Here is a 27244-nt window from a genome sequence, read left to right as displayed (position 1 = left end):
TATTGATTGGCCAAATCATCACCAATGCTTTGTTATTCTCTATTAATAGGTGTTACAAGACCTAAAAAGTAACTCAAACTCTGTTTACAGAATGGCTCGAGGAAAAAATGCAGCCATTCTCTCTCCCTTAACATGGTTCACATTCTAACAAGTTACAGGAAAATGACCGAAACCTCGATTGAATCTAATAGAGTGCTTAGAGCATTGGCTATCCCTAAATCAATCAAGCTCCCTCAAACCCAAAGACTAGTAGACATCTTTGATTCACCAATGCATCATCACAAATAATGCTGATTGTATCTTTTGTCTAGAAGAGTTAGTAGGAAAGATAAAGCAACACGCCACCTTTATTGAACCTCGAAGTGGTCAGCAGACATTCAAACTCAAGCCTCTATGAACATACAGCACAAGGTAAAACAAATTATCCCACAAAAAGAAGAGGGAGGAAAAGACTATGCAATTCAACCATTATGGGATCTTTGGCCTCCGAAGCGCCCTTTAAATTATAAGATTGAGCATGCTCTTAAGATGGGTCCTTAGGAATCCACCACAAGAGGTCTGGGGCATTCATTTTTGGGCGAAAGAAAGTAGGTGAAGGGACCATCAATAGTGAAAGCTAGTTCAAGTAGGGGATGACGTATGTTGTGCTTGTGTGAAATCATGTGCATAAAAGTTTAACAACCTTTCCCATTAGTTATTCTTGCGATCAATCTAGCCTCTCTGATCATATATGCCACTTGGTTGTCCCCGACATACTAATTACCACCGTCATGGCATTCATAAGCTTAACGGAGCTCTTGCTTCAACCATATGATGGAACTGTAAATTAATTTCCAATCATGTACAATAGGCGCCTTAGCCAGCTAAAAAGAAAAACCCTACAGCTAAATTTGCTGAATAGCAATAATGATTCTAGTGCTTTTTTCGAATAGATCAGAGGAAGCAAACTCTATACCGCCTACACAATTGCACAAAGAAAATAAATTGCAGTGACCCAACAGCACTGCAAAACTAGGTGTCGTTAAAAGTAACCTCCTCACTATGAGCCTACCTGACCGCAAGTAGACTTACAAGCCTCCCTAATCATTAGTAAGCTGCAGACTTATAATATAAGCCTCCCTAATCATAAGAAAACATTCTTTAATCTACCTTCACATTTTTGAAATTAATAGTCTGACACCAGACTTCAATATGTTCCGCACCATACCATTATTAACAAAGAGAATGAACAACCAATCTCTTTTAAATGAGCTTGTGCAACATTTTCATCAAAATGAAGTACAGAGTATCCTTCCTTTCAAAACCAGGCAAAAACACTGCTAAATAGCCTTCATAGCAGTTCCACACACCTAAAACCTGTAATTTTAGCCTGTACATTATCGTCCTGACATTAAGTTTCTGCGCTTCCAATGGCAAAAGGCATTTAGCAAAGAGAGCGGGGAAAGCCCTGCCTTCCTAAACCACCCCTACTATAGGAACAGAAGGGCCCAGCCTTCTTTGGTCATTCATTGGCCTTGTCAGAATCATTGTGCTCGATTTGTCCCCTTCAACAAATTTTTGCTTTCGAGAAGTCCATTTCAGGATGCTGCTCATATAAAGAGATCCACCCATTAGAACCAAGAAAAGAACAAAACTGCTCATCTGAATGCATCCACAGACAAAATAGTTCAAAAGACTGCCTGAAATGAAGCATTTAAAGAAGATAAGAGCACCAGCTCCTGCAGGTAGCACTTAGATTCCTAATGTGTTCATGGAACTAATTGTTTTATTTTGAACAAAAGGGGGCGGGAAATGCATTTATGGAGTTGTGGAAGGGTACAAACCTTGATCCTAACCTCGGGGTTCCAGACAGAGCAACCATATTGGCATTGGGGTGAAAATTTTTTCAAAAGGCCATATTCAAATCATTAGATCAGGTCTAAGGCTAGCTCCATATACAGAGGTGTCCCATTCATATACCTTTGTAAGCCTTGAATATATCCAGTCTTACAAATTAAAATTTTCCATTAAAAACAAGAGTTAAGAAAGAGGCGGCGGAGGAAAAAGAAAGAAAAAGACAAAGGGAAGACTTGGGTTGCAAATGAACCCAAGAGACCAAACGAAGAGTGTGTCCCATGGCACAAATATCCCTTCATACCTCCAACTAGCTTGCCAACATATACCATGCCTATGGCCATAGCATATGTCAACGTATCAATCCTTGCCCCCACAGCCCAGTCCCTTGTGCGATTGAACCCATAGACCCTATACAGTTCATACATAGACTATTGCTCCTAGCTCAAAAACTTCAGTAAAACTTTGCTTTTTGGTGCATCTATCAATCTTTCTATTTTTTCTCTAAACTCCAATTATACAATCCAGAAGCCTTTTCTTAAGAACAAACTTTCTAGATCCCAAGCACAGTCACTGCTGGCAAGTGCATCAGCTTCCAAAATTTATGCTCTATAAAAAGCCTGCAGCAAAGTTCAGCTTGCTTAAGCCCCTTTATGGATTTCTCAAGTTTTGGGCAGCCCTTCTCAAAGACATGCAAACTACTTTCAGTGGATGATTCTGTAAAGGGATATTCAAACACAATTGATGCCTTTAACCTGGCATTAGGAACGCTCTTACAAATCCATTCTTTCAATTGATTACCATTACGAACCTCTTAGAGAACGTAGCATGCAATCAGCTTTCAGGCCTTCTTCATGCTAACACTTCACCGTTTAGTCCCCAGCAACTAGGAGGTCAACTGTTTACAATAAATTTGACAAACTGTTCATATCTATAGACTATATCTAAGATGAATCCACGAACATGCCCAAACTCATCCTCTAAAAACATAACACATAGTGCAGTTTCATTCTCATGATAGTCACTCATAAGGTTGAAACCATAAACTCCATCACGCAGGGAGTAGCTACTATGACATCCCCACTGACGGCATCAGCACTCAATGTGGGTGTAGGCCATTAGCATAAACATATGTTCTCGCACATACAAATCACAATACTTGAGCATCCATTTATACAAAGTTCTTTGTACTGAGTTTCTGTCGGCACTCCAGAGGTGAAGGGCAGATCCAGCCGTAACAAAGGCCAACACTACAGGTGAAGGCTAATCAAAAAGTAGTCCACATACTCTTCATTTAGGCTACAAATGCTTGTGAAGACTATACAATTTCATTTAGTCTCTCCCAGACAAGCATCTAAGAAAAAAAAAATGCTTAGACCAACATGTTCATAACCTACAATCAAACACAGAGGATTGGACACGTCTTTATAATCACATTGTAACTTGTTTCACACCAATCTTCCTATAAAGCCAAATTTTTCACAATAAAACCTACTAAAAGAGTGCTTTAAATACACAATACATACAAAATCAGAACCTTGTGCCTGATCAGTCGGATGTTAACAGCTGCTTTAGGGTCATAGCTCCATTGAGGGCCACTGATTTGCAACTAAAGTGTCAGAGGCGAGTTATGCCACACTCTAACAGAGTAGGACCAGCAACAATAGATGAACAATTTCCTCAAGAAGATGAGCCTTCTGAGGAGTCTGCAGAAAATTGATTGACCTTGTTCCTTCTTTGTGTCAGAAGACGGGATCAAGGTCATCACCAGTATGTAGCAATGTCTGGATAAATAGGATTATAAGGATATTAGTGAGCTGCAGGTGCTGGGCTATGGAAAACTGATGTAAGTATGGTCACCTTCTTATAAAGACCTATGTTGAATACTCATACCCCAAAAAATGAGGCAGATATTAAGGATTCTCCAAAGTAAAGAGAATTTTGGCACCCGCCTTCAAAACTGTCGGCTGATCTGAGCAAACTCAGCCATATCTAGCATACTAGTCTGCTGGTAACCTGAACTACAAATTTTCTACAAGAAGAACAAGATACAAAATTATATACCTGAGCCATGAACTTCTTCAGGATATCTTGCTTCTGCTGCTCTTCACTTGTCGGCAATCCCATTGCCTTCTGTCTCTGGTCAAACTGCAAAATCAATTGAACTGTTACTTAGACATGAACAATTCAGAAGCTCCCACAGATGGACTTCAGAATAAAAACCACTTACCATCATTTTTTCAACAGTTTGACGAGTCTCAGGGTCAAGGTCAGATAGTTTGCTATTCTCAGGCTCTACTTTTTGAGTGTTGATAGTAGGCTCCCCTTTTACCACACAATTCCACCATTCCATCTGGTTGGCCTTGGTGAGCAGGATCGATAAGGTCTTGCTGTCCTCTGCAGACAAAAAGTAAACAGAAGGCTTAAGATTCCTCAGTTCTCGCTCTCTCAGGATCAACGTGTGGAACACAGACGGATGGACCTTGGATAAGGTCATCGCATTGGAAGAAGAAATAGCTGAGACGGATGTACTTATAATTCTGGAAACTTGGGAGCATGAGGGAATGCATCCCCAAAAATTCAAGGATTCTTGAAAGCATCAATGTGGAATGCAAAAACACACATAGGAGGACGAGGATTTGGTGGAATAGCATGCTACATCCGAATGACATGGGAAAAAACAGCAAACGTTAAAGAAGACCCACATGAACAGTATATGTGGATAGAAATAATGGCAAGGGAAGGGAATATCAAATTGGCAGCATGCTATTTTGCACCCCCACAATCACCCATCTACAAAAATAATAGCCACATATCCTAAGAGGACTCCTTCATGCATTTAGGGGAGGATAAAGACAGATTCTCTAAAGATAATGCAATTATTCTTGCAGGAGATTTTAATGCACGAACAGCATCAATCCAAGGCATCTATGTGATGACAAACCTGCATGCAAATCACATGATAGAATATATCAAACTTGAGGAAGAGCATCTTGAGTCTGACCAAAGAGCAATGTCGACAACTCAAGGATCAAGCGTAGTTGACTATGTGATGACAAACCCACATGCAAATCACATGATAGAATATATCAAACTTGAGGAAGAGCGTCTTGAGTCTGACCAGAGAGCAATGTCTAGACATAATGGAGACATGTAATGCCGTGAAAAACAGAAAATCATCACAGATTACAAAAAGGCTCGTATCTACGAAAGGGAGATAGAGGCAGCAATGGCACATGGACAAATGCCATCTACATGTCAAGAAATGAGCAAATACATAACAGATATGCTGCTGTCAACAGCCTAGAAGTGCTTCACTAAAAGCAGGGGAGGACTGTGGGAATGACTTGTAATCACTGGTATGACTAGAATTGTAAGGATCCAATAGAGCCTGGAATACAGCAGAAACAGTAAAGAAAGAAGGCAAAGCACGACATATAAACAGCCTAGTAAGGAATAAGAAAAGGATATTTTACAAAAGCAAGCAGCTTGAGAGCTTTGAGGACTCAAACAAAATCCCAGGAAGTTCTTTCAGAAATTGCACGGCAAGAAGACGTCAGGAGAGGAAAACACAATGGGACGAATGATACAGTTTGTTAAAAGTCTTTACGAAAGAGATGGGGAAGAGAAAAGCAAACAAAATTACACTACCAAGCATTGGGTAAGGCCTGAAAAAGCTAGCTAATGAGCTCAAGACACGCAAGGGCTAGGCGAGAAGATAGAAATGCTTACCAAGCTTATGACTATAGCTCTAGAACTCAAGGACATCTTAGGATTGTAAGGGGTAAGATAGCAAGATGGCAAAGAATCACTGGGCAATCATGTTGAGAATCTTAATGGCAAAGCTATATGGCACTATCCTTGAGAAAAAATCAGTAAATGGCCGAAGGAACAAGGGGTCAGAAAGAAAGTTTATTTAGTCTACGGAAGACCGATGGGTCTATGAGACTGGTAGAAAACCTAATACAACAAGCAGAAAGGGTGGGTCTACTAAACAAGCACCATCACCCATGCTGAATACTAAGTCCTAAGTAGTACATAGTCATATCATCAGTAATGACATCATCATCATAATCACAATACTCATCATCAATCAATCCACGCATGCTGGATCTGGCCAGTACAATGAGGCCTCGCAGGGTGTAAATGTTGTTAGAAATGACCCAACAGAGGGTACAGACAGCGGAAGACTGATAGTAATGCCCACGAGCTCACACAGTGTGTATGTGGGGTGTGGAATCACAGACTTCTTAACTTAATGTGCAAAGATGTGCAAGCCAGTAAATAGACAATGCTCAGAAACAAATATAGAAGCAACTCTTTATATTTCCGTCCATCCACAAAGTAGGACAGGATACAATACCAAAAAATCCTTCTACTACAAGCCTGACACTTCTAGATCTCTGAGCCCGCTTGCTCCACCTCGAGCATAGGTAGACTCTCTGTCTAGATCCCTTCCACCTTGCTGTCCGGAAGCCAGCCTAGGTGGGCAGCACCTTGAGCTCAGTCTGCAGCCCTATGTCAGCCTCCCTCTCCTCCTGTGTGTAGGTCCAAGGGTGGGCTTGCTGCTGCTGCTTTCTGCTCCCCAACTGCTGCTCCAAGTGATGATCAATGAGGGCTGGAGGCCCTCCTTTTATAGGCCCCCAAGGGGCTGAGAATCCACCGACCCAGGCCCCTAGATCTGGCTGACCTGGTCGGTTCTTCCTGCTCCTCTTGGCCGACTTTTCTGGCCCCTCCTGGGCCGACTTTACTGCCCTATATAAGGGCTGTTGCTGGACTCTTTTGGGTTGCTTCCTGGCCCCAAGGGCAGCGCCCATTGGGCCCTACCCTTGAACACATCTATGGCTAGGTTGCTGGCCCACCATAGCCTCCACCTCTGCCCCTTCTGTCCTGCTGGTTCTGCCCTTTGCCAGGCTCTCTGCAGCTACGTGTGCAGCCCGTACATTGGTACCACATCACCTACATATAAGAGGATCTGAGTCAAGGTACCCCCATATTGCCCCCGTGAAGGTCTCGAGCTCATCTATGATAAGGAACAACCTTGTTTGACCGATGGCCCTCAAGGTAAAGTGGGATGCACACTCGAGGTTCCTATGGGTGCAAATCCGGCGTACAGATAGCCGTGATCTTTATATAGGAGGATGCTACTTTCCACGTGAGACATCCCACTTTGCCAAGGATATATGTGAGGAAGGTGAGACATCGCCGTACACATCTCTCCATCCTTCACAAATGGCCATCTTCTGGGAGACTCGCTTGCTTCCCACATGGCGGTGGATCTAGTACAGTGGACTATCTACTAGGCCCACTAGACTTTGTCTCACGAATACATGACTTCACCATAAACCCCCCCCCCCAACTCGGAGCTGATCACTCATACTTGGCCTTCCATATTGCCACCAACATGCCAACCACAGGGAGAGTTCCCATCACACCCCACACATTCAGATCCACTTTGACCGTGCTCTTGACCCAATATACATGAGCCATCTAGCTAGGGAGCTCCCAGCGCTACTTGGAGATGACATAAACCTCACCAGCACCTCCAACACCCTTGTCTCAGTGGTACAACGCTGCTATCAGATCTTTTCCCACGACCCAATCTAGGCGGGCCAAGGATGGGAAGATGCCTCAAAACCCTTGGTTTGACGACGAGTGCAGAGAGGCGAGAGCCCACTTCACATAGCACCAGGCTTTGAGTCATCTGACGCCACCTGAAGCACAGAGGATCTATCGACGACTGACGCGCTGTAAGAGACGGGCTTTCCTCACACATAGGATGGATGAGATTGTCAAATCGTTTCAAGGAGACCTGACCACTGAATGGGGATTTCTATCAAAGGGGAAGCCACCTATCGCCATCTCTGACCCAGATGTGTCGCACAAGTATGCATGCTCCCTCTATGATGCCCAGATGCAGACACTGCCAGATATGTCCTCCACGCCTAGGCCCACCACTTGTCACATGTTCACCACACAGAATGTACGGGCTGCACTTCGCCATCTACACAATCGGAGAGCGCAGGACCACAAGGGCTTCCGGAGTGAGCACTTTGCACATGGACAAAAGGTCCTAGCCCCGATCCTAGCACAGATGTTCAACCGGGCTGTTTGTCATGGATTTCCGCCTTCTTGGAGTACCACCACTATTGTACCGATACACAAAGCCGAGGACCCTATGGAGACAGAAAACTATCGGACCCTTATGATTGGCCACACTTTGGCCAAGATTTATGGATCAGTTCTAGATTTATGGAGCAGTCATACAGAGGCTCGAGGGCAACGGGCACTAGGATAGGCAAGATTCCTGAGACAACACTCTACCCTAATCACATCTTCACTTTGAGGGCTATCATTGAGGAGGCGAGGTCTACACACCAGAAAGTCTACAAATGCTTTGTAGACTTTCGGAAGGCTTTTGACACTATCCCGCAATCCCACATGATCAAGAGGTCACAGGAACTGCAGATTCCAAAGAAACTGATATGGGGGGTGATGAGCCTATATGAGTCAATCAGAGGCCGAGTTCGTGCCCCAAGTGGCCTATCGGATTGGGTCGAGAGTACGATCGGAGTGAAGCAAGGATGCCCCCTCTCACCGACTCTCTTCGGGCTGTACATTGATGAGATCACCTCTTTCATAGACCGCCTAGGAGGTGAAGGATCACCACTGGCAGATCTCATGATACAGATATTGTTATACGCTGATGACATAGTCCTCATCTCATCCTCAGCAAAGGGGCTGCAAAGACACTTGGAGGCCCTAGAGGTGTTCTGTAGAGAGAGAGACCTAACAGTCAACCTTGAGAAGACCAAGGTTATGGTCTTCAACACCTCACATGCAATAATTCCACAACTCAATTTCACTTATCGAACCGAGCCAATGGAGATAGTGCAGTCATACACATATTTGGGAGCAGTCTTCACAAGACCCTTTTTCACTATGACACATGCAGCCCAGGCACGACTCACACGGGGACGGGGTGCTCTGGCCCGATTGGAGAGACAGTGTTTCCATGCACACTTCCAAGATCCACCGAGGAAGTGATGACTTTTCAATACGCTAGTGCAACCCACTGCCATGTATGCAGCACCTTTCTGGGGATGTGATCTACCAATAGCAATGTGGAAGACATTTGAGCAACTACACGTGGCCATGGGATCTAGGATGATTCAGAGCAAGCCCTCAGTCCCGCATGAGATAGTACAGGCAGAGTTCACCATGACACCACTACAAATTGATGCCATCTTTCAAACAGTGATTTTCATCCATAGAGTCTGGGACTTACCCCATTGGAGACTACCGAGGCCGGCTCTGGAGTCATCCAGATGACTAGTTGAGGATAAGGCAGACACATGGTATGCACGTATATCCACATGGTTTGCCAGACACAAGATTCAAATGGACAGGCTCCCCCCCTTTCAGTATAGTTTGGATGCACCCCCTAAGTCGATCCGCGAGATGAGATTAACCGTATCATACGGTTAGATCTTCTCCAACTCCACACGTCTCGGGCTTGGGGAGGAGATCAGGAGCTCCCCCCCAAGACACAGTTCTACCGTGACAATTTCATGAATGTCTCAAAGGAGGGATTCATCGTCATACCCCCTATATCTCGAGGACAAAAGAGTCTCACATGCACTGAGGACCGCCATGCGGGTTTCGTCCCATCAACTGAGGATTGAGACAGGGAGAGCAGCACGTATACCTGGAGAGCAAAGAGCAGCGGACTTACACGCTATGCACACTGGGAGTGGTTGAGACAGAGGAGAACTTTTTTTGCACCTGCTCAACCTATTACGAGATCCGGGGACAATACCACTGCCTCTATCAGGATGGGAGTGGCTTCGGCCCACTATCACGCTTGATCCATTTCCATGACCAGGTCTACATTGGGCTCTACCTGTTTGAGATGTGCCGACACAGGGAGAACTTTCTACGACAAATCAGAGAGCTACAGGAGGCGATCACACCACAGGATGCAGAGGCTGACCACAGACAGCGGCATGTCACAGATTTTTGTGAGGGAAAGAGGGGAGTGGAACAGTAGGAGACAGTAGACACTAGGGAGTGTGAGTGTGTAAAGAATGCGTTGAGCCACACCACAAACTCAAAGGTTTTATTAGGATTAGGTATTCACCCTATGACTGTCTTAGGACAGTCATAGCGGTCGTAACATTTAAAGGGTGGCAATGTGCCTTTACCCCAACAACCTCCCACCTAAAGGCCAATGTGCCTAAAGGGGAGAAAAGAATAAAAATTACAGCAATATACAGTTACTGTATACAAGACCATAAAATAAGAATGGTCTCATCCTAATCCCATGATGCGGCGACAATGTGCAAACCGCTCTGTAGGCAAGCTCTTAGTGAGCAAATCTGCAGGATTATCATCAGTGTGCACCTTCACAAGCTCAAGCTGCTTGTCCTCCAGTACCTCCCTGATAAAATGATATTTCACATCTATGTGCTTGGTCTTCTGATGAAAGACCGGATTCTTTGCCAACATGATAGCACTCTGACTATCACAATGCAAAACTGGTATATCTCCTGTAATGCCCAAATCTCCCACCAGCCGAGTAAGCCATATTGCTTCCTTGCAAGCCTCAGTGGCTGCAATATATTCAGCTTCTGTGGTTGACAGTGCAATGCATTTCTGCAAACGAGACACCCATGATATAGCACCTCCTGCAAATGTGAAAACATAACCGGTAGTAGACTTCCGGTTATCTGCATTTCCTGCATAGTCTGAATCTGTAAAACCATGCACCAATGCATCCTGCCTACCATAGCATATGCACAAGTCTTTGGTACCCTTGAGATACCTCAAGACACCTTTCACTGCTTCCCTATACCTGCTGATGACTCCCACCGCAAAAGCAATATCCGAACGAGTGGCAACCATGGCATACATCAAAGAACCAACTGCAGATGCATACGGAACCTTGGCCATCTCAGCCTTATCATCATCTGATCTGGGGCTGTCCTCACTGCTGAGTTTTAAATGTGGAGGCAACGGGGTACTAATAGACTTCCCCCCCTCCATTTTAAACCTCTGCAGTACTTTGCCAATGTACTCCTTCTGTGACAGAAACAAAAGTCCCTTGGACCTGTCACGAATAATCCGCATACCAAGTATATGGTTTGCATCACCCGAGTCTTTCATGTCGAAAGACTTATGCAGTTGCTTCTTCAGCGCACTAATCTCCTGCTGAGATTTGCTGGCAATCAGCATGTCATCCACATATAGAATGAGTAGCATCAAACTGCCATCCTTAGCCCGTTTGGTGTACAAGCAGTGATCGGTCTCACACCTATGATACCCTTGGGACTGCATGAAGGCACTTCTTGTAACATTCCCTTGGTGCCTGCTTGAGTCCATACAAGCTCCTCTTGAGCTTACACACAAGCTTCTCTTTTCCTTTAACAGCATATCCCTCTGGCTGACTCAGGTAGATCTCATCATGGAGATCTCCGTGAAGAAAAGCAGTCTTCACATCCATCTGACATAAATCCATGTCCTCATGAGCAACAAGAGCTACCACTGCTCTCAAAGTAGTCATCTTGACTACAGGGGAAAAGATCTCATCAAAGTCAATGCCCTTCTCCTGCTTAAATCCCTTGGCAACCAATCTGGCCTTATACCTCGGTAAAGCATTTGAATCCACTTTGACTTTGTAAACCCACTTGCATGGCAAAACCTTTCTGCCTGCAAGTAGCTGCACCAAGTCCCATGTATCATTTTGAAGTAGGGAGTCCATTTCTGATTGCATGGCTTTCTCCCACTTCCTTTTCTCTGTTCTTCCCATAGCTTCCCTGAAGCTGGAAGGCTCACCACAATCTATCAGCATGATAAAATCAGCCACATTATTGGCTCCTGGAACAAACCTGTCAGGAGGCCGTTGTACACGGTTGCTCCTCCTAACAAAATGCTCCGTATTAGGCTGCTGTCTAGCCTGTTCGTCATGCATGACGGGTGGCTGTACCACCATATTTGGCTGTCCTACAGCGCCATTTGCTGGCATATCCAGTGGTGCATCATTGGCAAAATTGTCTGGCTGATTTTCAGCCTGTATACCCTCTTGAACAGGGTTATTTACAGCAGCCTGCTGCTGCATATTAATGGGCATTCTTTGCTGTCCGACATCATCATAAACAACCCTCCTGTATTCCACAGGTTGCACGGGTTCTTTGTGTACACTATCCTCTTTAAAGATGACATCATTGCTGCATATAATCTTCCGTTTGACAGGATCCCATAACCTGTACCCCATTTCACCTTCGTCACCGTAACCCATGAAGATGCATCTGAAAGACTTTGGCTCCAGTTTGGTGCGCAGTTCTTTGCGTACATGAGCAAAGCATTTGCTCTCGCAGCCAAACACACGTAAGTGCTTGTATGAAGGTGGCTTGCCAGACCACACCACCTCTGGCACTTTCAGCTCCAAAGCCTTGTTCGGCGACCTGTTAATTAGGTGAACTGCTGTTTGCACGGCTTCTGCCCAAAAGCCATGGGGCAATGCAGCATAAGACAACATACATCGAACTTTCTCCTGAATAGTTCGATTCATCCGCTCACTCACACCATTTTGAGGTGGATTATGAGGGGCTGTGAGTTCCTGTTTAATGCCCTTAGCTTCGCATAACTGTACAAAAGCATGTGACACATACTGACCTCCATTATCGGATCAGCTAACTAAGGTGGCATACTAATTGAGCCACGAACTAGAGTACATAAGGATAGCTGTCATCCAGCTATTATTCATGGGCATTATTGATGGGCGGTGTACCAATCGCATCTGCAGCTAACAAGTCGGTGACATAAATGCACAACGGTCACCCTGGCATATCACGAGTGGAGATCGATATCTCAACACAAAATTAGCAAGTGGTCATGCGAGTACTGAGTGACATGATCCATTGCTTCTACTCTGCCACAAATACATACCATTGACCGTAGAAACAAGTGTAGATATGAATCCTATCTTTCGTATGCATGCTTACGTTGTCGGGGTGTTAGGGTCAATGCCCCCTTCGCTTCTTGCTCTGCCTCCTCCTCACCCCTTCTGCCTCTCCATCGCCTTCTCTCCCGCCCCCTCCTCTGTCTCTCCCCCTTCTCCGCTTCCGCCTCCTCCATCGCGACCCCCCTCCCTGGCTGTGTGGGAACCTCCCCCGCTCCCCTTGGCTGTTTGCGCAGCTCTAGGGCGGTGCCTAGGCTGCGCCTACTGCGTGCCTAGCTGGGCAGCCCGCGCTTCCCAGGCTTGGCCTTGTGGGCTGGGCTGGGTGCCAAGAGAACCCGGGCTCCAAAGGCAGCTGCCTCGGCCTCCTAACCGGCCCTAGCTCTCCTTGGGTGGTGTGCGGCACCTTTGAGGCTTCCCCTCCCCCTTGAAGGTGCTGTGAGAACAGTCCCGGGCTGGTTGCTCCCTGAGGCATTTCAGCCTGCATCCTGTCCGATTCTCAACCTGAGCGACAAACTTCTTGAAAGCATCTAAGGCATCGCTCTTATGCTTCAAGAAATAGACCCACACTTTGCGTGTGGCATCATCAATAAAAGTAATGAAATACTTTGCACCCCCTAGTGATAGCTGTGGCATCTCACACAAATCAGTGTGCACTAGATCAAGCGGTGCTCTATTCTGGGGAGTTCTCCTCTTATGAGGAGTCATAGAATGCTTTCCAAAAATGAAATGATCACAAGTAGGCAAATCTGAAAATGAAAGAGACGGCAGATAACCCAAACGTGACAGTTCTTGCATTCCTTTAACGGACATGTGTCCCAACCGGCTATGCCACAATGAAACCTTCAGCGGCTCGGTTATGACAACAACATGATTACCTACACTGGAAACATAAAGAGGGTACAAGGTATCACTCTTATAACCCTCAGCCACTACAACCTGGCCATCAGTAATCACCCATTTGGAATCCCCAAATGTGGTGTGGTAACCACTGTCATCCAATAAGCCAGTGCTAATCAGATTTTTCTTGATTTGCGGCACATGATTTGCGGCACATGGCGAACACCATCAAGCATGAAAATGCGTCCGTCAGGGAATGCAATCTGTACACTGCCAATCCCTGCAATCTGACATGCATAGTTGTTCCCAAGATGAACAACTCCATGAGTACCTGTATAGGAAGTAAACCACTCCCTATGAGGTGTAACATGAAAAGAAGCACCTGAATGCAAGAGCCAAGTGTGCATGTCATGGCCATCAACAACCAAGGTATGTGCAATCACAGCAGAAGAGCATAAAACATCATGTCTATCTCCATCACTGTCCTCTGCTGCAACATTGACTGCATCCAAGTCATCTGCCTTGGCCTTGCCTTTGCCTTTGCTTCCACTGCCTGCATCCTTTGTCTCAGCCTTCTTGGCTTTCTGATCCCGTATAAACTTGAAGCACTTAGACTTCACGTGTCCCTTCTTGCCACAGTAAAAGCATTCAATATCCTTTTTGCCACGGGACTGACTGCGGGATTTGGACTTACCAGCAGATCTCCCCTTCTGCTGAGTCCTACCTCTTTCCTGCACCTGCAAAGCATTGGAAGACTTGCTGCCCATATTGTTCTTCCTGCTCATCTCCTCCATAAGGAGAGAGCTCTCCACATCAACATACATAAGAGTGACATTGGAATTTGACAGGGTGGTCTTGAAAGTGTCCCAACTCTCAGGGAGGGTACACAACAAGAAAGCAGCCTTGAACTCCTCATCAAGGTTCAATCCCTGTGCGATAAGCTGTGTAAAGATGGCATTGAACTCACTCAAATGTGAGGTCATAGCTGTACCTTCCTTCATGCGAAGGTCAGCGAGCTTTTTCAGCCAATAAACCTTACTGGCTGAGCTCTTTTGGGCATACAACTCTTCTAACCTCTGCCATAGGCCATAAGAGGTCTTTTCTGCCTGAACATTGAACACAAGAGAATCAGTGAGAGTAAGCATGATAGACACCCTTGCGGACAAATCAAGCTCCTCCCACTCATCATCTGCCATCCCAGATGGCTGGACACCCTTCAACCTTATGGACTTAGAAATCTTCTTCAACAGAAGTACATTCAAACACTGTTCTGCCCATAATGCATAATTGTGTGCCCCTTCCAATTTCTTTATGTTCAGCATTGAGGATTCACTTCCCCCTGATGCCATATCAGACAAGGAAAGTGCCTGACTCCCTGTAAGTCAAAAAAAATGACTAAATAAAATTCTGATTTCTCAGAAAACCTGCTCTATCAAGAGCCAAGAGCACTCACAATAGTGCTGTTTTTTACTGTCAAAAAACCTGCAGCAAAACAGAAAATTTTCCCTCCAGTCACTGTACCTTCTGACACACTGTACCGTGCTCAAATAGGCATAAAACAGTAACTACAGAATGCTGCAGCTGTTCCACAAGTGCTTTACAAGTGCATCATCATCTGACGAAACACAAAACACTGATGTCCTGATCACTTCTCCCACCTCAGATGAGGTATTGCACTGATTAAACATGCATCAACCACCTGGCATACACTATACTGACCACTGAAAAATGCTCCAAACACCTCAGCCTGTCACAAACCTGCAACAAAGCACGGGACAAATCCCAACAAATCACCCTTATGTCAAGGGGATAAAAGGCATCTGAAGTCTCTACACAGTGACCAAAGTGCTCTCAAGCACAATCTGGGCAAAAGCCCCTTGATCAATACCTGTACCAAGTGATAAACACCCTCAACAATGAGGTAGCATACAAAATTCAGCGCTCTCCTGGCACTTTCACCTGACAATGTAATGCATAAACTGCCTGTGTGCACAATAACAACACAGATCCCAACGTACAAACACCGAAAAGAAAATCTTTTGAGCACTGTCAATGATGGACAGTTAGGGACCGAGTAAACTCGATGCGCCCTGGCCAAGCGTGGCTCAACTGAGATTTTCTAAGTGCCGTACACAAAATGTGACCTGCAAAGAAATGTCACTGATACACTGTGGAAAACGAGACCAATGTGGGCACCTTGGCTCCACACTGCCCCAGCATTCACTGTCAGGCAAAAGCCCTATGAAATTGTCACCCGAAAACTGAGATTTGCACTCAGCAAAAGCATAAAAGCCCTCTGCAAAATCAAGGCATATGATCTCCCGTCAAAAACTGTGCAAACAACCACACACTGTGGCCCCGGTCACCTCCTAGCAAGAGGGACAATGAGAGTACTTGTTGTACCTCAAAAAAACACAGTTTTACTCTGAGTAATCCTCGGGAAATGCATAAACAGCCTTGTTGTACTTTGTACCTGCGCGTACTTGCATGTACCACGCAAAAGAGCAGAGTGCTCTTCACTCTTTTCCTTCTTCCCCAAAAAAAATTTCTGAGGCCAAAGGGAGTGGCTTCTGGCTGCTCCTGTCTGATCCTGCTCTTGCTGAATCGTTGGATTGTGAATGAGGCCCAGAGCCTCTCCTTTTATAGGCAAGGCCTTGCTGAAAAAACCAACCAGGAGGGGGAGATCTGGCCGACCCACTCAGCCCCTCCTTGACCAACTGGGGCTCTCTTATCCAGGGCCTTTGGCCCACAGTCCAAGGACTTTAGCCCTCCTTCCAAGGCAGGGTCCCAGCCCCTTCTGTCTGCCTATATAAGGCTTGGTTGGCTGGCTCCAAGCAGCCCAACCAGACCCTCCAAGATGGCCGACCCTCCTGCTGGTACACCTGCCTCTGCTGCGCCCCTTTCCGGCACCCTGTCCTACCCACACTGTTACGCTCTAGCCGAGGTAGCATGACCTCGGAAGAATCAGTCGACATTTCCCTTATAGGATCTATTTTTGTAATCTATGTGTTTGCGCTTTATGTAAATGATCGGGAGGGATTAATGTCAAGGTCCTAGGTGAGGGCTGATAGCACCAGACTAGATAGATCTGAGACCAGGGGCCTAGTGCAAAGAATGTGCCTAGGGGCAAGGAATTAAATGCATCCCAAGAGAGGGGTGAAATGTTGCATTAGAAAGGCCCTATATGGATGACATGTGGCATCTAGATCTATCTAGGGATTTGGGGTCTGTCAAAGCTTGAGAGAGAAGGGGAGAATAAATGGATTTACGTGATTTTGAGATAGCTCTCTCTCTCTCTCTCTCTCTCTCTCTTGCTGTGAAGCTTTGGCAGTTTGGCTGGGTGGAAGATTAAGGTGCTACTCCCGTGATCGGAACTAGAGACTAGGATAGTAAATAGTGGTAACACACACGTGTGCGCCTTTGCTGCGCCACATGCCGCCTCAGTCCGCCCTCCTGTGCGCCTCTGTTAGGGGCCTGTTCCAGCCCGTACAGATAGTCCTTGAAGCGCCTCTGCCAAGCTGCTGTGCTGCCCACATGGCAGCTCATGTGCTGCCCATGTGGCAGGCCCCTCCCTTATCTTTTCTTTTGGGCACATGCCCTAGGTCTCCCTCCCCCGTGCTCTCCTCATATGGGGGCTTACAGATGGGGAGCCTTTCCAACAATACCTGCGTTTCAGACTAATCCAATTGTACGTGGACATTGCAGGTCAAGACCTGAAGATCAATGTACATGGATCAAATGGTGTTGACATCATTGACTTGTTCCAGAGAGTTTTACTAAGGGAGCTGATGGAGCACATGCATCGACATGAGGGTGAGGGCCCCCTGTTGCTTGATGATACGAGGTGTTGGAATATTAGTGTCATCTGCCCACTTGTGAGCCCCCATGTGAGGACAAGGGACAGGATGACTTATTGTATAGGATGGGAGAGAGGTTTAGGGCTGCCACGTGGGCAGCAGACTCCCTGCCACATGGACAGGACATAGATCTCCTTCTTGGTGTTGATTTGGGGCAGGCCCATGGGCCACCCTGGCCAGCAAGAAAGGCTCGCAATGGACTCTTGGTGAGGGCACCCATAGGCTGGAGCAGAAGGGCCACAGAAGAGATAGCATACATGGTCGGCAGCAGGAGCAGAGTCTATGGTCAGCAACAGAAGCAGCCTATGGTCGGCAGCAAAAGAGGTCGGGGTAGGTCGCAGACTGGTCAGCCAGTCTGCCCTATCAGTCGGCTAGGGCCCATTGCAGAGGCCCTTGTATTCCAGCAGTCCCAGCCTGCAGGGCAGATTTCAAAGGCATCAAGGATCCATGCCTACAGTTCTTGCAGGGCAGAAGCTCAGACATCCACAGCACACCTTGATGCAGACCTCCACACAGTTGGAGAGCATAAGGTGGTGCAGCAAAGGGAGCTTCGTCCACAGAGAACATATGAGCAGACTTTGCAGGAGTTCTCAACCTAGAGCAGCTAGTGAAATCTTACAGGAAACATGAGGTGATGTAGCTGTTAGAAAATACCCAACAGAGGGTACACGCAGCGGAAATAATGCCCAGGAGCTCACACAGTGTGCGGTGTGGGTGTGGAATCACAAACTTCTTTACTTATGTGCATTCAATAGGTGTGCAGACTCATCAATAGACAATGAACCAATCAGATAGAGAAACCACCAAAATATATATTTCCGTCCACAACTATGGACACAATACAAAAGAGACAGATCCAGAGTCCCACCAATGGTGTGGTCCTCTGATCTTACCACAAAGTCCTTCTCCTATCTGCAGGCTATCTCTAGACTAGAGTCCGCGTGCTCCACCTCGAGCGTGAGTAGACTTTCCGTCTAGAATGATCTTCTCCACCTTGCTGTCTGGAAACCAGTCTAGGTGGGCAGCTTCCTGTTAGCTAAGTCTGCAGCACAAGGTACTACTTTCTCCTCCTGACTGTAGGCCCAAAGATAGCCCTACTGCTGCTCTTTCTGCTGATGGAATTGCTGCTCCAGATGATGATCTCAGCAACCTTCTGCCCTAGAAGACAGTCTAGGTTCAGCCTCTCCCTGAGCTAAGTCTGCAGCACCTCAGCACAGTTCACCTCCTGGTCATAGGCCCAACTGCTGCTGCTCTGCTGCTCCTTCCTGCTACCTGAAGTGCTGCTAGGCTGGATGATGAAATGAGGCCTGAGCCTCTCCTTTTATAGGCCCTGAGGCCTGCTAAAGAAAACCGACCAGTCTGCCCTGACTGGGCCGACTGGACAGACTAGGTTGGCTGGCCCAACCGACCTGGTTGGCTCAGCCCAACCAGCCCTATATAAGGGCCCTTTGCTGGCCCTTTGTTCCATGCAGGGTCCAGCTCCTTTGCTGCTGTCCTGCCACCTGCCAGCCCTGCTTGCAAGCCATAGACCTGCCCATAGACCCCCACTATACTGCGCCTTGCTGCAGCCCTTTGCCGGCGCCTTGTCCTTCCCGTACACGTCCGTACTATTGCTGATGTCATCGTGCCTTTTACCTGCGACACCCCGCCATGTCTGCTGTTCCAGATTCACTTCTTCCAGGCCAGATCCTGATGCTGAATGCCTCGCCATCTGCTCCTGTTGTTGGCGCCATCTGTTGCAGCCACCTTGACTACAGGTGTGTTCCCTTAGCTGGCTGCCCACATGACAGCCTATGTGCTGCCCATGTGGCAGCCCCCCCTCTCTCTCTTCTCTGGACATATTCTGCCCTAGGTCTCCCTCCCCCACGGTCTCCTCATATGGGGGCTTACAGATGGGGAGGTGACCATTCCAACACCCCCTCTCACCGACACATCTCGGCCCAATGCCAACACGTCGATGAAGATGCTCCAATAACTCCCTAGTCGTAGTCCTCTGGAACCTTTCGGTGTCAAAATCTTTTCCTGGCTTTTCATCCAGTGGCTCCTGCTCCACCAGGTCCGATTCCGCTTTCGCACACCATCTTGGTATACAGGTCCATCTTTGGTAGCACCTCCTGGCACCACCTTCAGTCACATTCCCGCCTCTGAACTCGAGCAATCCAACCATCACGATCTTCCAGTCGTCCCCCTCATAATGAGTGAACAACCTGGAGTCTTCCAGGCACCATGCTCTGAGGGTCTGTTTCAACCCGTCCTTCCTTTGGCAAGGTTTGCAACAAAAGTACATCTCCAGATCACCTGGACTGCGAACTTTAAACGCACCTGACTGAACCTGAGTCACCCTGCTTCTCGCCAGGGCACAATCCTCCAGTCGTGGAAGTCGATTCCCTAGAGCTTCTCAATCAGGGTCGTCCTTCAGCAAGGTCCCTGCCTTCAGGCTCCCACACCTGTGAGCCTCCTACTTGGGCTCTGATACTATGTTAGCAAATACCCAACAGAGGGTACACGCAGCGGAAATAATGCCCACGAGCTCACACAGTGTGCGGTGTGGGTGTGGAATCACAAACTTCTTTACTTATGTGCATTCAATAGGTGTGCAGACTCATCAATAGACAATGAACCAATCAGATAGAGACACAATACAAAAGAGACAGATCCAGAGTCCCACCAATGGTGTGGTCCTCTGATCTTACCACAAAGTCCTTCTCCTATCTGCTGGCTATCTCTAGACTAGAGTCCGCGTGCTCCACCTCGAGCGTGAGTAGACTTTCCGTCTAGAATGATCTTCTCCACCTTGCTGTCTGGAAACCAGTCTAGGTGGGCAGCTTCCTGTTAGCTAAGTCTGCAGCACAAGGTACTACTTTCTCCTCCTGACATTAGGCCCAAAGATAGCCCTACTGCTGCTCTTTCTGCTGATGGAATTGCTGCTCCAGATGATGATCTCAGCAACCTTCTGCCCTAGAAGACAGTCTAGGTTCAGCCTCTCCCTGAGCTAAGTCTGCAGCACCTCAGCACAGTTCACCTCCTGGTCATAGGCCCAACTGCTGCTGCTCTGCTGCTCCTTCCTGCTCCCTGAAGTGCTGCTAGGCTGGATGATGAAATGAGGCCTGAGCCTCTCCTTTTATAGGCCCTGAGGCCTGCTGTAGAAAACCGACCAGTCTGCCCTGACTGGGCCGACTGGACAGACTAGGTTGGCTGGCCCAACCGACCTGGTTGGCTCAGCCCAACCAGCCCTATATAAGGGCCCTTTGCTGGCCCTTTGTTCCATGCAGGGTCCAGCTCCTTTGCTGCTGTCCTGCCACCTGCCAGCCCTGCTTGCAAGCCATAGACCTGCCCATAGACCCCCACTATACTGCGCCTTGCTGCAGCCCTTTGCCGGCGCCTTGTCCTTCCCGTACACGTCCGTACTATTGCTGATGTCATCGTGCCTTTTACCTGGGACACCCCGCCATGTCTGCTGTTCCAGATTCACTTCTTCCAGGCCAGATCCTGATGCTGAATGCCTCGCCATCTGCTCCTGTTGTTGGCACCATCTGTTGCAGCCACCTTGACTACAGGTGTGTTCCCTTAGCTGGCTGCCCACATGACAGCCTATGTGCTGCCCATGTGGCAGCCCCCCCTCTCTCTCTTCTCTGGACATATTCTGCCCTAGGTCTCCCTCCCCCACGCTCTCTCATATGGGGGCTTACAGATGGGGAGGTGACCATTCCAACAGTAGCCTCTAGGAGTCTATAGCAGAGGGACCAGCAAACAGAGTGGTCTTGGAGTCTTACTTCAGCGTCTGTTTGCTGTCACAGTTTTGGCTTTATTTTGTACTTGGACACCACCTTTATTTATGAGATTTCTTTGGCTCAATATCTGTGTGTATTCTCTCCATATCTAAAGTGTTCACTGTCTATACACATGCACGGAGTGAGTTGGCATTCAAAGTTTTTGTTGTGAGATCTTCTCAAGACTTTCTTTATTCCTTTGCGGAATTGTTAGCTGTAGCAATGCAGCCACATATCCCATTGCTTATCTTGATCTCAGCCTTGATGGTTTGCTAAGATTGGCTTCTCTTTGAAGTTTTTGGATTTTCTGCATCTGGACACCTCCAGATTATTGCCATAGGCTACATGTTTTTGGTTCTACAATTTTGGACTCCTGATTGACGAGATATCATGGCCTTTACAATGGTTACATGTTATAGGACTTCCAGGTCCACTGATTTCAGAGATCTGAATTACTAGTGTAATTGAATTGTTGTAATAAAGAAATATGTCAAGGAATAGCCTTGGTGGACCCATCAGGCACAATTGTCTAGTTTCATTTCTAAACCCTATCTCTTATGAGATCTTGAATGCTATGTGTGCGAAAGTTTTATTTAAGTTTTAAAGACCACTTGTTTCTAAGTTAAGCTAATCACTACAAATTGTGCTTCCACTAGAGCACAACTCTGATAGGTGCTTACTGAAAATCATAGCTTTTCGGCCATTCTCAATAGTGGCACCTGATCCCAATACGACTACGACATGAGGTGTCTGCTCAAGCCGTGAAATAGCCAGCTTTGAGGTACTTCAGATTTCATGAACCTTTTAATAGATGAAGGCACTTAACTGATAATCATCGCAATGACAAGATGCAATTACTAAAAAAGGACAGTCACCCCTTGACTCCACCACATCACGTATACAAAAGTCAAATGAACTATCCAATGGTACAATGCAAAAAACAATGTATATTTCCCATACCTAAGCTCCAAAAACAGGAATCAACGATCACTGGTGCATACAATTCACCCTGCATACATTGAAATGGAGTTAGCCACAAGCATGCATGTGTAAAAACTAGAAATTGAGCTTTTATGCAACAAAGACAATGGAAATAGAAATGCAAGTATAAATAACCTAACAAGCAAACTTAAAGTAATATGAGGGATTTCATATATAGAAGTTAGTAGCACATGGCCTTGAAAAGCCAAAGGGCTACAATTTATGGTTGGATAATCAATCAACCATCGTTAACAATACAATTTTCCTGTCAATACTTTTCATGAAAGCATAGTTGGAGTAATAAATTACAACCATCTAGGACATTGCCAGCCTACCGAAGAGTATAATATGGACAAATAAAAAACAACTCAGTTTAAATAAGAAAAAGCCTATAGAATCCCTCCATTAATTAGCATTTCAAAACCAAGAGTGGTGATGTAACAACAAAGTGTATTTGTACAATAGAATCCCTTAATGTCTTTATTAGCATTTCAAAACCAAGAGTGGTGACGTAACAACAAAGTGTATTTGTGCTAGAATGATATTGCAATTTCCTTTTATTTCTTTTGTGCACGTGTCTAGTTATTAAAGAGAAGTTTCCCATTGTTTAATGAATCTATCAACAACCCCCGGTTTTTATTGAACTTTTAACACATAACGGTGTTCTCCTACTCCTGGCCAAGTAATTGAGATAGGTTGGTGCATGTGGTGGATCCCTCACCAAAACGAGCATTACTTTGAGACCCAAGATCAAGTGATGAGCCCACACATTACTGAATCAATTCCCAGCAAATCTACAAATCAATTATTGCACATCTAGAATGCAATGGCCGTACCAGACTCCTTTCATAACTCGTCAGCAATGGCCTTGGGGTTGAGCATACCATGACAAGGCAGAGACGAAGGTTACTTGGTAACCTTGCATCAAGTCACCTGTGTGAAGAAATTGCCAATAGACTACATATCACCTATCTCGCTTCAGATGTGTACATACAAGTAGATAAAGAAACACAAACACCAAAACAGCATGTAAAGATATTTAGAACAAAGTACAAAAGGTCCCCTGAAGTGCACCACCACCTGCTGCAAATCAAAGCACAGGTATGGCACCAACACAGTCTCAATATGTTGCACCTGCTGTGGAACCTCTCCTCACTGCTGTGAGCTTCTGAAGGCTTCAGTAGCTGCTCAAGGAGAGCCCTAGCTGCAAGCTTATGCACTGTGGAAAACCCACTGCAGTGCCTTGGTAAACTGCCGAATGACCTCCCAAGTGAGGCCTTTAATAGGGCTCTAGGCCCTCCAGTCTGGCAGGTCCCATGCTGGCGAACTGGCCCATGGGTGTAGAGATACGGTTGCTACTAGCTTGAGCAATGGGAATGGGACAAACTGAGGAGAGTTGCCTATTAGTTATATAGTGCGCCAATGCATGCACACATACTACTCTCCCTCAAAAGCCTGCCTCATAATCTAGCAGATTCAACACAAGATTCGAGTTCTCAACAGGAATGATCACATTTGAGGGGGTCCAAGTCCTTATGTTCTCAAGGCTTCTTAAGAGCAGACATTAAATGCCAGAACAATTGAGTTTGGCAGAGTTGCTTCCACCCCTATTACCTTAAATGCCGCCTTTCTTCTCTGCACATAGTACTAAGTGTGGAGGACTAAATGGTGTAAACCCCTATGGACACCAAGAAATAACATGTCAATGTTTAAATATTGAAAACCATAAAGTCTGTTTTTAAAACACCACACATTTAGGAGGTGAAGTCCCAACTAAATAAACGTTTAAATGTTTGATAGTGGCTAATATAAGGACCCTCGACCGAACACTTGAAAAACATGGTGTATCCCTGGAAGGAAAAATAGACTCCCAAAAGGGATAAGACCACGGTTCACATTGAGATGTCCTTCACATGGACTTACAAAATCTTCACGACCCCTTCTATCTCCTATTTCTTACAAGAACAGTCCCCACCTCAACCCAACAAAAGGCAGGTATACTCCCTACATGATGCTACTTGGTTGCTTGGAGTTTTTAGTATCTTGTAAAAGATGGGGAGCAATGGACCCCTTTTATAGGCCCTTACAGGACGTTGACTGTTCTAGCTGCTTGGACCACCAGGAAGACCTAGCTTGGCTGCCTGACAGGACTGCCAGCTGAAAGGCCAGCTGGTCAGCTCGTGCGCAAGTGGCTGGTTCTGATTAAAAGGCCTTTCTGTTATACGGCATTGTGTGATCAGTGATGTTACATAACTGTTGTCAAATTCTAATACATGTCAACAAAAGGCAACATGGCGCAAAGAATGTACCTCGAGCACAGGTGGCTGTCCTTTTAAAGCTGCTTTTAACTGCTTTTTCTTGATCTCGCATGAGATGAACCGGGACTTAGTTCCAGGTGGCAAAGGAATTTGCACAGTAACTTCAGACAGAGTCTGAGTCCAAGAATATTTTTCGAGATCTGCGCCGTTTCCAGCATTTGGCTCTGCAAAAAATGCACTCGATTCTCAAAACACAAACTAAGCCTCGACAGAATTGATCATGCTGAAAACGTGGAAAAAAAAAATCATAGTTGATACAAATAAGTTATCTTCTTTTCCGCTACTTTAACGACAATAGGAATCCACTCACTTATGCCTTTAGAAGCATCATCGTCTTCGTTCGACTCTTCTGGCTCCGTTGACGTAACGCCAGCACTCGTTTTCGCTACTGAAGTTTTCTCTTCCTTCACTTCTTCCTTAGGCGTGGGTGATGCAACGCCAGCACTCTCCGTAGGTTCCGGAGTGATGTTAGGCTTCTTTTGCTTCAATGCCTCTTCCGCTGCAGGAGGGCTATCGGGAGCTCGCTTGGCAGCTCGGGGCTCCTCTTTGGGGGGGTCGCTCTGGGGCGAAAGCTTCTGTTTAGCAGCGGAGAAGACGTGGGAGACGCGGGACTCAAGGGAATCGTCAAGGGAGAGGGAATCGAAGCGACGGAGGAGGAAGAGAGCGACGGAGTCCAAGAGCTCGAAGGGGAGATTATGATGCTGTTGGAGGAGGAGATCAAGGGCATCATCGAAGGGACCAGAGGGAGGAGGAGGAGGAGGATTGTTGACGGATGAATCGGGTTCTTCTTCGTAATCGGAGATGATGGCCATGGAGGCCAACTGCAAGAAACGCTCGTTTTTGCAGAGACGGCTTTGAAAAGCTTGAAGAGAGTGCAAATGCAAAAAAAAAGACTCTCCAACGAGTTGGTTTTAAAGAACGCCTTGGAAATTTCTGGGCTTTCTTTTCAAATCAAATTATGAGATGAGATGTATTCACTATTATTGAGAATTTATTCGTCTAACTATTATGAGAATTTCACTCACACCAATACACGAGTCCCCACACTGAGGAACTTTCTTCATTTGAAGAAATATCAATCAAGCACTTTGCACTATCTCAAGATTCTCTTTATGAGTCCAAGCTAATCTATCTTGGAACCTAATTGACTTGAGGTACATGTCATGAGCACTCTCTTCATCATGTTTCCACACAGGTTCCATCCACCTTAGAGTGCTCCATAGATCTTGAGGCACGCATGTTTTGTCATGGTATCAGAGCTTAGGTCTAGTCTCCTAGATTAGGTGTAGGCTTGCCTTAGGAGCACATGTTTTCTCCTAGGTTAGTTTTTTAGGATTTAGATTGAGAGAATTCCGTCCATTGAATGAAAATTTCGTTCATTGCTATGAAAGAAATTTTCGTCATTCTATCAGGGAGAGATTCTTCCATTGCAAAAGGAATTCCGTCCATCAAAAGATTATGAGTTGAGAGAGAGAGAGTGTTCATCTTCATTTGTACTTTGAGTGAGAGAGAAAGGTTTGCATTGAGAGAAAGAGCTCTTGAGAAAGAGAGAGATCTTTAGAGTCTACAACCCATGAGGCACCTTCTGCTCACGATTCACAAAGGTGCAGCTCGCACGGTGACTCGCAAGCCACCACCAATGATCTCTGGTTGCACCGACGGTAGCACGTAAAGCCTTTGACGCTCAGAAAACAAGCTCCGAACGAAATACGACTGCTATGAATGCTTGAGACAACAGCGCCGCCTTGCTCTCCAAGTCGCCTCCAACAAGCTTAGTCGCCTCTCCAATGATCCTTCAGCAACCAAGCTCCCGCTCTAGCCGCATCAAAACGTCACAAGCAAGCTCCATCAATAGCATAGCAACGACCTCCTACGGCCTGAAGCTGTCCACAGAAGTTGCTGCTGCCGGCTCTAGCAACACCCTGCACTAGACGCCTAGCTTCGTCAGTGGTGAGCTCCTACGGGATCCTTACCTCCACGGTCAACCCACGCTCCAACGCCCACGACATCGCAGCACCGAACTCTCCTCTGGGCCTTCGATGCCATTTTGTCTTCCCCGTCGTCGTCGTCGTCACGCCTCTGCAAAGTTTTTCCTTCTTCAAAGTCTCACCACAAAATGCCACATGGCAAGATAAGGTGGTAATTTTAACTGTGGTTAAGTTAACTGTTCAGGTCAGTTGAACCTTGGTACAGTTTAAGTAATTGTGGTTAACTAAACTGGGGTAATTGGTCACTACAGTGCCACCCAAGCACAGTCCCTTTGTAAGCACACTTTCAATTCTGCATGTGAATCCCTCTGCCACATCATCAAGGCCCCCTCTTCTTCACAAAAGTTTCAACAAGCGATAACTTGCAATCCAGGAAGAATTTGTACATGCTCCAAAAAGGAAAAATAACCAGTTTTTTGAGCTCTACGCGCCTGTCAACTCAAATTTTATGTATGCAATTAGACACTACCAGATTTGAAAATATCATCAACTGGTAAGACCTTTGCAATGGCAATCCACACCCCAACTGTTGAGAAGTTCACTGAGGATGGATTTCACACATGGTCTACACAAATGAGATATCTCCTAATGCACCAAAAGCTTTGGAAGACTGTAAAAGAAGATATACCCACTGCACAAAATGATGCTTGGAAGGAAAAAGATGAAGCAGCACTATCACTCATTGCATTACACTTGGGTC

General features: G+C 46.2%; 1 protein-coding gene across 1 annotated transcript; it reads right to left on the bottom strand.

The window, feature by feature from the left end:
* Nucleotides 1-1192: 1192 nt before the first annotated feature.
* BOB1 (HSP20-like chaperones superfamily protein) lies at nucleotides 1193-25456 on the bottom strand. The gene is made up of 6 exons (XM_087370193.1): nucleotides 24867-25456; nucleotides 24548-24720; nucleotides 22218-22266; nucleotides 4064-4230; nucleotides 3898-3981; nucleotides 1193-1585 (listed from the first exon to the last, which is right to left on the bottom strand). Exons 1-6 carry the CDS (start codon nucleotides 25366-25368, stop codon nucleotides 1547-1549), a joined length of 1014 nt encoding a protein of 337 aa, XP_087226319.1. The 5' UTR covers nucleotides 25369-25456; the 3' UTR covers nucleotides 1193-1546.
* Between the last annotated feature and the right edge of the window lie 1788 nt (nucleotides 25457-27244).

The sequence above is a fragment of the Dipteris shenzhenensis genome, chromosome 31 (genome assembly GCF_047967505.1).
Source record: "Dipteris shenzhenensis isolate YYH24624 ecotype China chromosome 31, Dip_SZ_1.0, whole genome shotgun sequence".
NCBI classification, from domain to species: Eukaryota; Viridiplantae; Streptophyta; class Polypodiopsida; order Gleicheniales; family Dipteridaceae; genus Dipteris; species Dipteris shenzhenensis.
This window is presented reverse-complemented; position numbering and strand designations above follow the sequence as displayed.

What these genes read in the sequence shown, in the direction of transcription:
- BOB1 (XM_087370193.1), bottom strand. Translation starts at nt 25,368, where the DNA reads ATGGCCATCATCTCCGATTACGAAGAAGAACCCGATTCATCCGTCAAC. An exon ending in TGATGCTTCTAAAGGCATAA is followed by an intron (nt 24,721 to 24,866) that starts GTGAGTGGATTC and finishes CATTTTTTGCAG; the next exon opens with AGCCAAATGCTGGAAACGGC. An exon ending in GACAGCCACCTGTGCTCGAG is followed by an intron (nt 22,267 to 24,547) that starts GTACATTCTTTG and finishes CAATGTATGCAG; the next exon opens with GGTGAATTGTATGCACCAGT.